The sequence below is a fragment of the Drosophila eugracilis genome, unplaced genomic scaffold (assembly GCF_018153835.1).
Source record: "Drosophila eugracilis isolate 14026-0451.02 unplaced genomic scaffold, ASM1815383v1 contig_75, whole genome shotgun sequence".
NCBI lineage: Eukaryota > Metazoa > Arthropoda > Insecta > Diptera > Drosophilidae > Drosophila > Drosophila eugracilis.
In genome coordinates, this window is record NW_024573645.1 from 2185570 (window position 1) to 2199161 (window position 13592).

Genomic DNA, 13592 nt, shown 5'->3' on the forward strand with positions numbered 1-13592 from the left:
AGACAAGGCAAATTCAATTGGGTATTGGTATAAAGAGGGTATACCCTATGAAGAGGGTAGTTAGGAATGTAGAAGATCCCAAGGATATATAAATTTCATTACTAAATAAACATCGAGAAGTACTTAAGTTGATAATAATTGGGTTACCTTAAATGCATTAAGGGTTTCCGAAACTGGGTTGTCCTGGCGAGCCCTCTAATAAATATTTCATTAAAAATATCAAAAAACCCTACTTTAAAGTTGTAAGTATTTCTTGATCTTTTTAATGTTTTTAAGGGCTTAGAGAACATTAGTTACCAAAAGCTCATAAACTGATAAATAAAGATGGAATTGAATGGGCTTAAATCAACTTAAGGGTTAGAAAGAGTTTTAAATTTATTATTTATATTTATTTATCTTATCTTTTAAATGTCTATTTCAATCAGTTTCTTAAGCATTATATGTAAAAATATTTAAATTGATTTTGAATAAAATATTTACCTTCCTTTATAGCCTTTGTTATTTCAAAGCAAGCTAAACCTAATGCAAATTTTGGTCATACCCTTGGCAAGGGCAGCCAGCATATTATAAGACCACTTTGCATGTGTGTGTGTGTGTGTGTGTGTTGGCTACAATGAATTATTGTTACAACAAGAAGAACAACGGCAGGCCGAATATAAATAAATAAATTATGAGTTCGCTTCTATTCGTTTTTGTTTTGTCTCTCGTTTTGTGCTCTGCGCCTATACACACACTTTTTGCATTCCTTTTTTCGTGACCCCATGGTCCCCGGGCAACACTCGTCCCCAAAAAGGTTGGCGGGGGGGGCATACTCGTATAGGAGGTGGTGGGTGGTTGAAGAAAACGGGGCAGCAGGTTAACGTGAACGTGAACGTTAACGTTACTGCTGCTATACTGTGTATTGCCACAGTTAACTCGGGCGAGTCACGCCATGCCGCCAGTTAGCTGTCGTTTCATAATTTACGCGCTTTGTTTGCTATTTCCTGCGGGGGCAGCCATCGTGGTAACAAGTTGGCCCAGTTTGTTTGCACATGCCACTATTTCCACTGACCATAATTGCTCATCATCCCTTAGCCCTCGCATCCCTGTTTTATCATCCTCATCATAAGCCAGCGGCGTGCATTTTATTTATAGTTTTCTATTTTTTTTTTTTTTTAATTTTTAGTATCTATTTTTTTGCGATGCTTGGGCGGTTAGGTTCTTCGCTTCATTGCATTTACGCAATTATAAATAGAGAAGAAGAGCAAAATTGTTATTCAATTAAATTTTTGATGACTATTTTTAAGCACCGTTCACCTTGAATTTAAGCGGTGTCATTGCGTATACGTAATATTTATTAAATTCGAATGGCGAGCAAGGCAATGACACTTTTTAAAGGGTTTTTAAGTGATTTAAATGGTACATTTTGGGGAACTTTGGGGGATATTAACCGAAAAGGGTGTACACTTTGAATGTTTTCTTCAAAGCCAGCCAACTCTGACATTTGGCCACTTCAAAAGGCTTAAGGAGAAAATAAATATTGTTGGTTTTAACTCAATTAAGTTTACCCAACTGGAAAAGAAAACACACCAACCGAATTGGATTGAATTCTAAAGTGGTATCAAGTTTCCTTTGAATAAACACACGAAAACATTTTCTAAATTTTATTCTATGCTTGCCTTTTTGTTTGTTTGGATTAATTTCCCAGCGCTTTCATCGATCCAAGTGAAAATGCAGTGGCAGTGGCGTTGAATGAATTATTTATAACCTACGGTTAGAAGCAAGCTGTTGGCCAAAGGGGAAAAATGTCTTCTTCGATTGAGTCGCCTTAACTGATCCAAACATACTGGGCCAAGAGTCAGTGGCAGTAGCCTAGCAGCCAGCTGGGACTTAAATGAATGCGGGTGGAAAAGATAGTAAACGATATAAATTATGCCACCAGGCCGATTTTGCTGTCATTTTGTGTTGCAAAAGAAACTAATCGAATCGGATGAAGTCACACGGCTGCTTGATAATAATTTACATTGCGAACTATCGATTTTCGGGAGGCGTGGGCGAGCCCCTGACCAGCTCTATATATCTTGACGCATGTCCGTCAAAGCGAAACGCTCGCAAAGGCAGGCCACAAAGACGGAGACGGAGACAACTGACGAAGCTGACAAATACCCTTCGACTTTCTGAGCAATTTATGGCCAGCACTTGGCCCGCTGATTGGGTCCGTTGATTGCCGGCCACTGGTCATTTTTTCCCCACATTTTTTTGTGTTTTTGTATTTTACCCATTGGACATTGGCCAAGGCCAAAGGGCTTAGGCTGCACTTGGTCGTTGAGTGTTTGGTGCCCGGTATTCAGTGTTCAGTGTTCGGTGTTTTCTATTTAATGTTCGGTTTTCTGTGTGCCACATTCTTAAAGGTCACGCGAGCCCTTGCGAATGGGTGGCCAAAGTGATGGAAATCCCATTTATTAAATGAAGCGAAACGAATTCAAAATGAGTAGCGAATCGTGGGTGGTGTTAGAAATTCAGGATCATGTAATAAGGATTAGATTACACGCCGACAAAAGGTTAAGATTTTTTGTGATTCATAAATTTAATCCACAAAATGATTATTATATTTCTTGTATAACAAGAATTGCATTAAATATTTAAGAAAGTGATAACAAATTATCTAAAAGAAATTACTAATCAATGGAAAAGCGTTTGTACATTGATAAGATTATGTACATATCTTTCAGGAGGTTTATATTATTTAATAATTTTTATTATACATTTACATTAAAAGCTGGTGAACCCCAAGGAGATTGGGAAAATATTGGGAAAACCTTGATATTTAATAGTTTAAACAAATACACAATTAGTTTACTTATGCCGACTGGTCATTGGAATGAAACTTTAAATATGTATTTTTAATGCAAAACAAATTGATAAAACAAAAGGCAAAGATCATTGCAAAATGTGTTCTAAATGCATCACAAATTGATAAGAAATGAGCAAAGAAAACTCAAATGGGAATATCAAATGATTGATTGATTGACGAGCTATAGATAAGGTAAACCCCTGTTTTGTGGAAACGCTAAACGTGATTTCTACGATCTGGTGGTCTTTCACAAGCGTTGCGTATTTATTTGTGGATTCACGAACGACATCAAGGGCTTTACCTTTGGCATAATGGGTGGATAGAACGGTGGCAGTTCGTGGCAATTTGGGCACCAGCTGGCCATGTTTGATGGATCGTTCCGGGCGGACCCCCTCTTCTCTGTGGTGTCGTGGTCGTTGTGGATTTCGATGTGGATCTAGTGGCGGTTGTGATTGCTTTCCCTTCGCTATCCGTTTTCATATTCGCTTTCTTTTTTTATTTTGGGAAAGTGTGTGTTTTCGGTTGTTGTTGTTTGTGGTTTCAGAAGTGGTAGTGTATTCGAATTTGTAATCGTGTTGTTGGATGGTAGTGGTTGGTGTTTGCGAAGGAGGACTTGATAGTACTCACCTAGTACTGGCTAAACCACCGAGGCAGGGCTCCAGGGCTGCCAACATTCACACGCTCAAATCGCACATCAATGTGTAGACGATTTGTGTTTGCTGCAGCTCGCCAATGTTGCACGTGGAAAATGGTCTGGCTTGCGTTTTCCTCTCTTGCTCTTGGTTTTCCCTGGTTATTTCATAATTGCATTCATTGTGTTTAGAACGACGTTATCGGCTTCATAGACCTTATCAGTTTCATTGTGCGTTTGTTTAGTTTTGGTTTGGTTTTTGTTTTGTTTATTTGTTTCTTTGCAATTTTGATCGATAGTTCGCTTCGAATTTGAATGTGGAATTTAGTTAAATTTAAAACTGCGCTTAGTCACACTGCTCATGTTTCCTTCACAATTTTATTTTCTTTGTTTGCCTACGATTTTTTTTCCTTGTGTGTTAAGCTGCAAGAGATTTATGGAGTTGAGCGATATATTAAATATTATTTAAATTGGCTTGGCAGCTACGACCGGCTCGGCAATTAATTATATTTTTTAGTAAAGCTGTCAAAGTTATTTGCGTTTTAATTTTTTTACGACCGCCCGACATTTGTCAAAATTATTACTTATATATTTTTATTTTGTCCCTGCTTTAGTATTTCTTTTTCTGGCCTGCTGCCGTTTTTCATTTACAATTTATTGGGAACTTTTCATGAAATTATTTTATCTTTACCCTTTTTGCTTTGCCGGAAAAAAGCCTGTCAAGTAAATAAATAAATAAAGATGCGAAACAAACTTCAAAGCGAAATCAGCAGCTCTCGGTGTTTTTTAATACTCGACTATGAGAGAATTTTTTGAGAATCACTCTCAGTTTCCCACTTGGCCGATGGCGGACTGGCGACTGCGCGGTGTCGGGACTCCGAAAAAGCTTTTCCTTTTCTTCGAACATCGCACATTTTGGTTAAGCATACGCAATGTGGTACCAAAAACTAGGCACTTTTCAAATATTTAATGGCCTTCTAACTAAGGGGTTTCTTTTAATGTCCTTTTAATAAAATATTATTTTTGTATTAAAATATTTTGATTAACTGGTTAAATATAAAGTTTTAAGTTAGATTAGCGAGGCTTTGCTGTGCTGGGGCTTCGTCCTTTTGCCTGCGGCATGTCGTTGAAACGGAAACACACTGCCCTAGTTTTTAGTTCTCCTTCGTGTCACACACACACACTCGAATCCTCGCAGGACACACACTTTCATGCGCTTAACAAGCTGCCTAATGCGCCTGCAAACAATGGAAACGGGACAAATGCCGAGTCAAATGAAAGTTGCATTTTCATAATAAATAAGCAGGCGACACAATTTCCCACGGCACGCCAACGGTCGGTAAATGTGGGTATGGGTAGGGAGGAAAGGGTTGACATGGGTTTTCTCTTCCTCCCGCAACATACAATGAAAGGGGAAAAGTAAACAGAGCTTAGTTCTTCGTCCTGGCCGCGCATTGAACTCGCCTGGATTTGGTGGCTTCATTTGTAGGTATCTGGGTATCTGCGTATCTTGGCGCACGCACACCGATACACACTGAGATACATTCGGCCAGTGACTGACTGACACACATATACCAAGGCATCCTGCGATACACGAAGGACGACGAGTAGGAAGCAACAAAAATAACATTGACGATGACAGCAACAGCAATAGCAATAGCAAAGGCAAAGGCAAAGGCAGGCGAACGATACAAGTGTATCTCCGGCCTGGAACATCGACTTTATCATCGGGTCGGGTCCTTTCGTCCTTTCGTTTTGGGGAACTTGTGGTGTGCTCGTTTTGTGCGAAGGAAAAACTGTGCCGTATGCGCATGTGTATGTGTGTGTGTGTGTCCGTGTGTGTTGACTTCAACGAATGTATCTTTTAAATGAAAACCTGCAGCAGGACCAAAAAATTGAAAACTATATAGAGTTCCTCTTTAACTTCGCAATAGCCCATTTCTGGCTCCTTAATGTATGCACCACTTTTTGCAATAACAATTTCCATTTTGGGGCAATCACACACACACACGGTCACTAATTAATTGAATTTCCTGTGCTATGCTGAGTTTGTGTGTGTGTGTGTGTGTCGCACATTTTCACGTTCACTGAGTCCGTTTTCAACGGATACCGAATTTTGCACAATTCCCGTTTCGCAAATGGCCACGTTTATTGCCTGGATTTAAAACCGTTTTTGGTGAATTTTCACCGTAATTGGCAAACGCAGTATGAAAATTTTTCACTTTTCCGAATTGAATGGGTGTGTGTGTATGGGTCCCCTTGTATACATATATATGCGAAAGGCACTTTTCCACACAATCCACTCACTCACACACCCAAAAAACCAGACGCGACGCGCTCCGGCCAGAAAACCAACCTTTCTCGTCAGCAGCGTATACAATTCTGCGCGATGTGGACTCCGACAACTTGCTACTCGGTGGCACAAAGTGGTTCCGCACGGCCCAAGCTCGTCTTAGTGAGCTTTTCGGAGTCCTGAGGTCGGTGCGGGCTGGACGCTCCGTTCGATTCATCAAAACTGGCGCCAAAACCCATTCACTATGAATGACCCAGTGTCGTTGCGGTGGTGAAGGTGCTAGTGTATCAGTGCAAGTAAATTTTCACTGCGATGCACACGTGGCGCATGAGGAATGTTTGAAGAGATCCATTGCATACTTTTGGACTGGCGTAACTATCTCACTGATGTTGAAGATAAATGATGTTAAAAATGGTGCTCTGATTTTTAAAAGATATAAAAGAGTATAGATTTAACTTATAAAAAAATAATAGAGAAATAATAAGAAAGAAATCGAAATATTTGTTATTTCTCAAAATTCTACAAAATGTAATAAAAAGATAAAAAAAACATAATTATCGAATAAAAATACCTAAACACAACAGCTTATCATTTTCTCCGCTTACCACCATATTTTATTGTTTTTTTTTTTAAGTTCAAATATTTTTTAGCGCCAATAACATCGATTAACAGCTCTGACGATTTTGGAACGAAACGTATCGATACCCTTATCTGGCCGATAGTTATGTCACTTGGAATTATTTTGGTCTTAACGATCCAACCGGCATAGATTTTCCGGTCTCCAAAACCAAAACTACTCTGAGTCCTCTCTAGGATTCGGGACACACCTGAAGCAGCAGAAGGACCATGTCAACGGCCGTGCTGGGAGGCGGCCTGAGCGGTCTGTCCGCCGGATACTACTTGTTGCGGCGGTTCAAGAAGCCGTTGACGATCTACGAAGCCTCTCCACGAGTGGGCGGATGGGTACGGTCAGAGAACCGCAAAGACCGGAATTTCATCTTCGAGAGCGGACCACGCACCATCCGCCCTGTTGGCTTGCCAGGAGCCAATACTCTGGAACTGGTGGAGGAGCTAAAACTGGAGGTGACTCCAATCCGGAGAAGTCATGTGGCAGCCCGAAACCGAATGCTATACGCCAAGGGACAACTCTGCATGCTGCCCAACGGTCCAAAGGGACTTTTTGGCGTCCTTCCTCCTTTCACGAAGCCGCTTTACAGGGCTGTTTTGAAGGACCTGATCACTGCGAGCAAGAAGGCCAAGCTGGAGGACGAAAGCATTTACAGCTTCGCAGAGCGACGATTTGGAAAGGAGATAGCCGACTACGCCATTAGCCCCATGATATGTGGTATTTGTGCTGGAGATGCCCGCGAGATTAGTGTCCGCTTCCTGATGGAGGGACTCTTCGAGAAGGAGCAGAAGTATGGAGGAGTACTCAAAGGCACACTTTTTTCCCGCTTTCAAGAAAAGAAAAATGACTCAAAAGAGGGCATCTTTGCACAAGGTCAGCCCAAGCTTTATACCCAGGCGCTTGAGGAGAAGTGGGCCATGTACGGACTGCAAGGCGGACTTGAGAACCTGCCCAAAGCCATGCGAAAGTACCTCGGCGAGCAGGATGTCAACGTGCAGCTGAGCAACGAGTGCCGCAATCTGAGTTTTAGCACCTCTGGCGTCCGGATGAACATCAAGGATGCCGAAGTGCCAGTGGAGCATGTGGTCAGTTCTCTGCCCGCTTTTAAGCTGGCGCCACTGGTAAAGCATCAACATCCATCGCTTAGCGCCCAGTTACTAGACATTCCGTACGTGGATGTGCTGGTGGTGAACATGCAATTTCAAGGGAAGATTCTTAAGCAGGATGGCTTTGGACTGCTGGTGCCACCCGTGGAGAAGTTGCCAATACTCGGTGTGATTTTTGACAGCTGCTGCTTTGAAATGGGCGAAAACACGGTGCTCACTGTTATGATGGGCGGCCATTGGTTCGACCAGTGGTTCGGCAATCGACCCAGCCCAAAGCAGATCCTCGACTTGGCCACCAGACAGGTGCAGAAAATCCTGCAGATCCGCGAAGAGCCCAAGTTTAGCCGAGTGCACACGCTGCACAAATGCATCCCGCAGTACACCGTGGGCCACAAGCGTCGCGTCGAGGCCATCCGGAATTACATAAAAACTTACAAGCTGCCACTGTCTCTTTGCGGAGCTGCCTACGATGGAGTCGGCATCAATGACGTCATTCTGTCCGCCCGTCGACAGGTGGAGGCCTTGCCTTTATCCTAAAACAACCATTCCCCTGTAGCTCAAACTCTTTTTCCATAGGTGATTCGGTTGTATTTTTTGCTTAAGCTGGTTTTGTGAGTAGTAAAGTAGGTCCTTTGTACATAGATTTCGATTCTGTTTCTTCTGGGTTTACTTTCCGTGGCCTCCCATGCACGGCGGACTCTTCTCAGGCTGTTGCTCGGGTGCCCACTGCTTGGGTGTTTTTGCCTCGATAGAAAGGGCATGCATGAACTCAAAACCGGCTGCTTTTAGGGCATTCTTTACCGTATCATTGACAAGTCGATGACGCTGAAAGAAGGGAAAGCCAATTAATACCAGCAAATTTAAAAATATTAAGCTCACCTTGATAAGAGACAGATCGTTGAACTTCTCCGAGACGACATACACTCGAAAGTGGGACTCCGACCGCTTGGGAACGTTATGCTGCGGTGATTCGTTTATGACCTCCAGGTAGACCGGCTTCAGTTCTGTTGTCAGGGCCTTTCGCATGGCGAACTCAATGGGCGGATACTGTCCCGCCTCCTGCGACATGTTGGCTTTAGAGAGTTTCAGTACCAAGTTGCAACTTGTGGGTGTCAGTTGATTCAGGTTTCGCGAGGAAACTCCAGCTAAACGGCGGAGTGTCAGATTTAACATGGTTCCAGTATTCTTCTCGCACAGCTGTTCACAATTACATAAACAACTGGCAACCAGAGTTGTCAAGTGTGAAATCGTTACTTACCGATAACGATTGTGACATTTTAAATTACATCTTTAACGGACAATAGTTTTGTAGATCATTGTCTTATTAATTAGCCAGAATTTTTTTATTCGATACCCAAAAAAATAATAAGAACAAAACAGATTGGAGCAAAGAAAAATATTTATTTGTAAATGCTAATTAAGTACTGAAAGAAAAATACAAACGCCTAATAAAACTTCATTTTTTTTAGATCAAAATAAAATTAAATTGTACAAAAAATTATATATCATTAAAGAAATCTTTAACTGTTAAGGGCTTAAATTATTTTATTGGGGCCAGAATCAACAGTTAACGCAGAACACGCTCCAGAAATAATTCCTAAATCTATAAACAATCGAGCGAATATCAAATGTATAATCAAGCGAATAGAAAAAGAGTCTCCTTCACAGCGCTTTCGGGTTCAATAGTCAACTAGTTTCTTGAGCTTTGGCGGGGCGGAGATGACGACACGACCTCGATTTGAAGATCCACTGCCGCCATGACTGTAATCCGCATCACGATCTCGATCGCGTACCCGTATCCTATCGTGTTGCTGCTGCTGTTGTTGTTGCTGATGCTGTTGCTTGTATCTTTCCCGCTCGCGATTTCGCTCCACGCTGCGGTCCCTTTGCCTCCGTCGGCGAGATTGACTTCGCCGGCTGCGGGAACGTCGTCGATCTCGACTGCCACTACGTCGACGACTATGGGAACGTTGCTTCCGCTCCACGCGACTGCCGCTTCTAGAACGCGAACGCTGCCTACGGTTGTACTTGGGACTGGGCGTCCTTGTGCGGCGCCGCCGTTCCGTTCGACTACTGCTTCGCCTACTGTGCTGTGTATCCGGCGGAGGAGTCCGCCTACGACTGTGCGATCTGCTGCGACTGCGGCGCGAAGAGGCCTTTGTGATCTGGCTCTCGGAGGCAATTGATTCCGCTTCACTACCTGACAGCTTGCCGCTTGAGGGCGTTCCATACTTGTGACGCAGCTCACGACGCCTGTGAATATACAGATGTGAGAGGACAGCCGGAGCCAACCACATCAAGATACCCACCTCCTGCGCAGCTTCAAAGCCAACTCACGCATCTCGTCCTCACGCTCCTGCTGTTGCAGTCGTTCCCGCTCGGACTTCTCGATTTCCGCACGCTTATCGGCTTTATCTGCAAGATAATCCTATTTAAGTATCTACTCGAAGGTACTACAACAAGGCGGTTGGTGAACATCACACTACACTCCTGGTGGCTTACATTGCCGGTTTAATAGATTCTGCATCTTTCGCTTAAGCCGCTCGCGCAAATTCGGTCGTCCGCCACCAGAACTTGGATGTCCAGAACCCTGTAAAATCAAAAATTTATTTATCAAGTGTCACGGTGCAGTTTATGTTAAAAGAGAGCTGGGCGGGCAGTCGAAAGTGTGGTGGGCAGTTGGGATTTTATAGTGTGTCCATGATATGCTGTAAGTCGAGGACTTCTACTCAATAAAAAGCAAGCTTCGAGAACCGAAGCTTTGAATACCATTGCATAATAATCATTTTAAGGAATGCTCCAAAGTTAAATAAATACATACAAAACTACAAAAAAAAACTACTATTAAAAAAACACCTGCGTTTGAAATCAAAAATAAACTGACTAAAGGGTTCTACTCGCGGTAACCGAGAACAATACAATCAAGCTGCAATTGTTGAAGGCCTTGCGTTCCATGGGAACTCACAAAAAATCCTTTCTGTTACTTACTGCACGTCTGTGCATAGCAACAGATTAATGGAAAAAACAGACAAACAGGACAAAATTCTTCGTCTTTATAAACATAATGGGGTGGTAAATGCATCCTTGATTGCATTGCTATCCAGATTGCATTGCAACGATTTCTGCATTGGCACTTAGAGGGGGGACACAAAACAATGCATCAACAAGGGGACATGCAGGGATGGTCACAAGTCGGGGTTGGAACGAGAACACGGTGCTGCCTGCTTGGGTCCGAATGTTGCTCATTGGTTTGGATGGCGGATTGCGGGAGGCTGAGACGTGAATTTTGTGGTGTACTCCATTTGGGTGGGGCATGAGACATTTGGCTTTGCTTACTGACTTTGGTTTCGGTAGCAGAACTATATTTGCCTGTTTGATTACCCGTGCTGCTCGATGACGACATGGTTGGCTGGATGGCATGGGAACGCTCTGACCTGAAAAAGGTAACACAGAATTAGTTACCGGTTACATCTTCAATAATATAAACTGTAGTCTTTGGCTGTTCTACTTTACCACTCTATGCAGCACACAAACTTACGCAGTGTCCACTTCCATTTCATCGGAATCTTCCACCCGCTTTCCCAACTGTGGCTGTTGCTGCTCCTCGTTGTCGCTGGCTTCGCTATTTTCCGCTCCCGACGATGATGATGAAGTGTCATTAGCTCTTTTCCGACCGTAGTACCGTTTTAATGGCGGTGGTGGCGGCTCCACCACTTGCGGTTGTACAGCAGCTGGAGCGGGAGCGGCAGCCGTCCCAGATTGGTTTTGATTGAGTACTCGCGCTGGCAACGGATAGCTGATCATAGGTGGCGTGGCTTTGGCCTGCGGATGCTGTTGCTGCTGAAGGAGCTTTACCGCCGTCAATGTGGATGTGGTTGTAGTGGTGGTGGTGCTTAGACAATAAGAAGCCACTGTTGCCGCTGGCGGTGGTGTCATCTTCTTTTTGACGCGACTCCTTCGACTGGAGTGCGAACGGGAGCGACTCCTTCGTCTGTACGAGCTGGCGCTGGAGCTGCGAGATGAATAGGAGTAGCGCTTTCTAGATCGCTTGTAGCTGGGGCTGCGCGTCTTGTAACGTTTCCATGAACCAGAGCGCGAATGAGTGCGAGACCGAGACCTAGATCTTGACCTGGAACGTGATCTGGATCGCGACCTTGATCTAGATCTGGAATAGTACCTTCGACGGGAACGACGAGACCGCGTCCTGCTCCGTCTGTGATAGCTACGACTGCGTCGACTTCTCCGCCGACTGCCACTGCGACTCCTAGAGGCAGAGCCACTTCTTGAACGAGAGCGGGAGTGCGAACGAGAACGGCGTCTGCTGCGCTTGGCCGATTCATTCATCACCTTCAACTTGTCAAGATTGTCTTTCACTTTTTGGGCATAGGAAACCGATGAGGCTGCGGCGGCGGCGGCAATGGCTGCTCCGCTACTGGCATTGATGCACGACTCACCCAATGTTAGGCCCGGCTTTGTAAGGCTAATAGTGATCTTTGAGTGCGGCTGCATCTCATCCTCGCCGCCAAATGAGGTAATATAGGTGATCTTCTCTGGCCCCGCCTCTGCAGGCGAGGGAGAACGGGAGTCGCTGTCCTCCTCCTTTTCCTTGTCGCCGCCTTTGCCGCCGCCCTTCTTGTCTTTGTCCTCCTTGGCTGCATAACTGGGCGGACTGAAAGGTCTGTTGGCGATTCTTCGTTCCTTTTGGGCCCGTCGTTCGCGTCTCGACTTTCGCCCACTTAGCAGCATTTTTTCTTGCTCCTCCTCGCGGGCAATGCGCAAGGCGTCGGCCTCATCTGCATCCTTTGTTAGATGTGAGAAAAAGTCGTTGCTCTTCATACCATAGTTGCGTCCGCAGGCGTTAAGCTCATGGGCTTGCGAGGTGTCAAGCTTACCGATGTCTATGGACACATCCATGTCAATGTCCGAATCGGATTCATCACTGCCATCCGCTTTATCGCCCTTAGCAGCACCTGCCGCTCCTCCACTGACAGTTGAACTAGCAGCTCCAAAAGGCTGCGGCCCTATGGCGGCCCCATCGCTAGCGTCGTCATAGGAGTACCCAATGGTGGCACCACCCGTTTTCTGCTTTTTCTTAGCCAGATTTCGCTCCGCCTCCAGCTGCGCATTGGCTCCGAACTGCTCCTCCAGATAGAGTTGATGCAGAAACTTATCCTCACTGACGTTAAGGAAATCGTTTTGCGCTAGGATGCGATAACGCTCATAGTTCAGTTGGCGCTCCTCGGTGCTTAGGTCGGAATCGACTTCCCCTCCGTCGGCAGTGTTCTTTGTCACGGGGGGTATATGATCCAGATGGGCACGCACATCAAAGCGGTCAATGAGGTTATCCTGCTGACCCTGCCAAGGCACACTGCAAAAAAAAAAAAAAATAAGTAAAAGTTCTCAACACAGTAACATATATATAAAAAGTTTTGGATTTAAGGATCCCACTGAATATCACTTGCATGATTGCGGCTCCATCGCCGGCGGCGGCCACCGCAGGATCCAAATAGATCTTGCTTCTCCGGCCGTGCAGCTGCAGGAACTGGGTGGGATCCGCCTGGATCTTGTCATAAAAGTACTGCCGACGCTCCGCCCTTTTGCGATAGTCGACGATAAGGCCACGTATCTTGCGCTCTTGTTTTCTGGCCTCGTGCCACATCCTAACTTGTGATTCCTGCGATCGCCGGATGGCAAATGAGTTGGCTTCACCCGAAAAAGGACATCAGCACACCCGGCAAATATTTCTTTCGTGTCTACTTCCAGTGTTACCATATGGTGAAACTGAAAAATTCTCTACACCAACCCTGATTTTTCACTCATGATTTACTCTCTAAGTTTAAGATTGCACTGTAATTTCATGAGCGCGGTGCTCACGCTACAATGGAAAATTATTCTATGGAGGATGACCAAAACATATTGAAATTAAAAGCAAAGAAAAATATAAGAAAATTTTATTTCTTGCACTTCCACCAGTCTGTATAAAAAAATTCCAAGTCTATCGATAGTTTGTTGAGTAAGGACTTCATAGTGATGTGCAAGAAAATATTGTCTGGCCGGTGGTTGAAAATGATTTTACGGGAATCCACTAAATTATATTCTTA

General features: G+C 44.3%; 4 protein-coding genes across 27 annotated transcripts in view; 1 reads left to right on the forward strand and 3 right to left on the reverse strand.

Moving 5' to 3' along the window:
* The window catches only part of LOC108117478 (calcium-activated potassium channel slowpoke), a 47127-nt gene extending 41286 nt beyond the window's left edge, over nucleotides 1-5841 (reverse strand). For 21 of the 22 annotated variants that reach the window (XM_041819548.1, XM_041819546.1, XM_041819547.1 and 18 more), the window contains exons 1-3: nucleotides 5821-5841; nucleotides 3461-3887; nucleotides 3135-3322 (exon numbers count right to left, since the gene is read on the reverse strand). In XM_041819548.1, coding sequence (XP_041675482.1) covers nucleotides 3135-3197 — 63 coding nt within the window. In that variant the 5' untranslated portion in view covers nucleotides 3198-3322; nucleotides 3461-3887; nucleotides 5821-5841. The remainder of the gene's footprint in view (nucleotides 1-3134; nucleotides 3323-3460; nucleotides 3888-5820) is intronic. The other variant, XM_041819542.1, reaches the window with a different exon arrangement.
* A 620-nt stretch (nucleotides 5842-6461) lies between these two features.
* On the forward strand, nucleotides 6462-8134 carry LOC108117551 (protoporphyrinogen oxidase). The gene has a single exon (XM_017230059.2). It carries the CDS (start codon nucleotides 6604-6606, stop codon nucleotides 8026-8028), a length of 1425 nt encoding a protein of 474 aa, XP_017085548.1. The 5' UTR covers nucleotides 6462-6603; the 3' UTR covers nucleotides 8029-8134.
* LOC108117552 (bolA-like protein DDB_G0274169) lies at nucleotides 8057-8708 on the reverse strand. The gene is made up of 2 exons (XM_017230060.2): nucleotides 8371-8708; nucleotides 8057-8316 (listed from the first exon to the last, which is right to left on the reverse strand). The coding sequence occupies exons 1-2, from the start codon at nucleotides 8662-8664 to the stop codon at nucleotides 8158-8160; spliced, it is 453 nt and encodes a 150-aa protein (XP_017085549.1). The 5' UTR covers nucleotides 8665-8708; the 3' UTR covers nucleotides 8057-8157.
* A 310-nt stretch (nucleotides 8709-9018) lies between these two features.
* On the reverse strand, nucleotides 9019-13488 carry LOC108117545 (CLK4-associating serine/arginine rich protein). 3 transcript variants are annotated; one of them, XM_017230052.2, is made up of 6 exons: nucleotides 12954-13486; nucleotides 11030-12859; nucleotides 10832-10925; nucleotides 9994-10081; nucleotides 9801-9906; nucleotides 9019-9744 (listed from the first exon to the last, which is right to left on the reverse strand). In XM_017230052.2, exons 1-6 carry the CDS (start codon nucleotides 13148-13150, stop codon nucleotides 9171-9173), a joined length of 2889 nt encoding a protein of 962 aa, XP_017085541.1. In that variant the 5' UTR covers nucleotides 13151-13486; the 3' UTR covers nucleotides 9019-9170. The 3 variants fall into 3 exon arrangements, with proteins under 3 accessions (XP_017085541.1, XP_017085543.1, XP_017085542.1); XM_017230054.1 differs by lacking the exon at nucleotides 9019-9744 and having other exon boundaries at nucleotides 9807-9906; nucleotides 10873-10925; nucleotides 12954-13488; XM_017230053.1 differs by lacking the exon at nucleotides 9019-9744 and having other exon boundaries at nucleotides 9807-9906; nucleotides 10828-10925; nucleotides 12954-13488.
* Nucleotides 13489-13592: the final 104 nt, after the last annotated feature.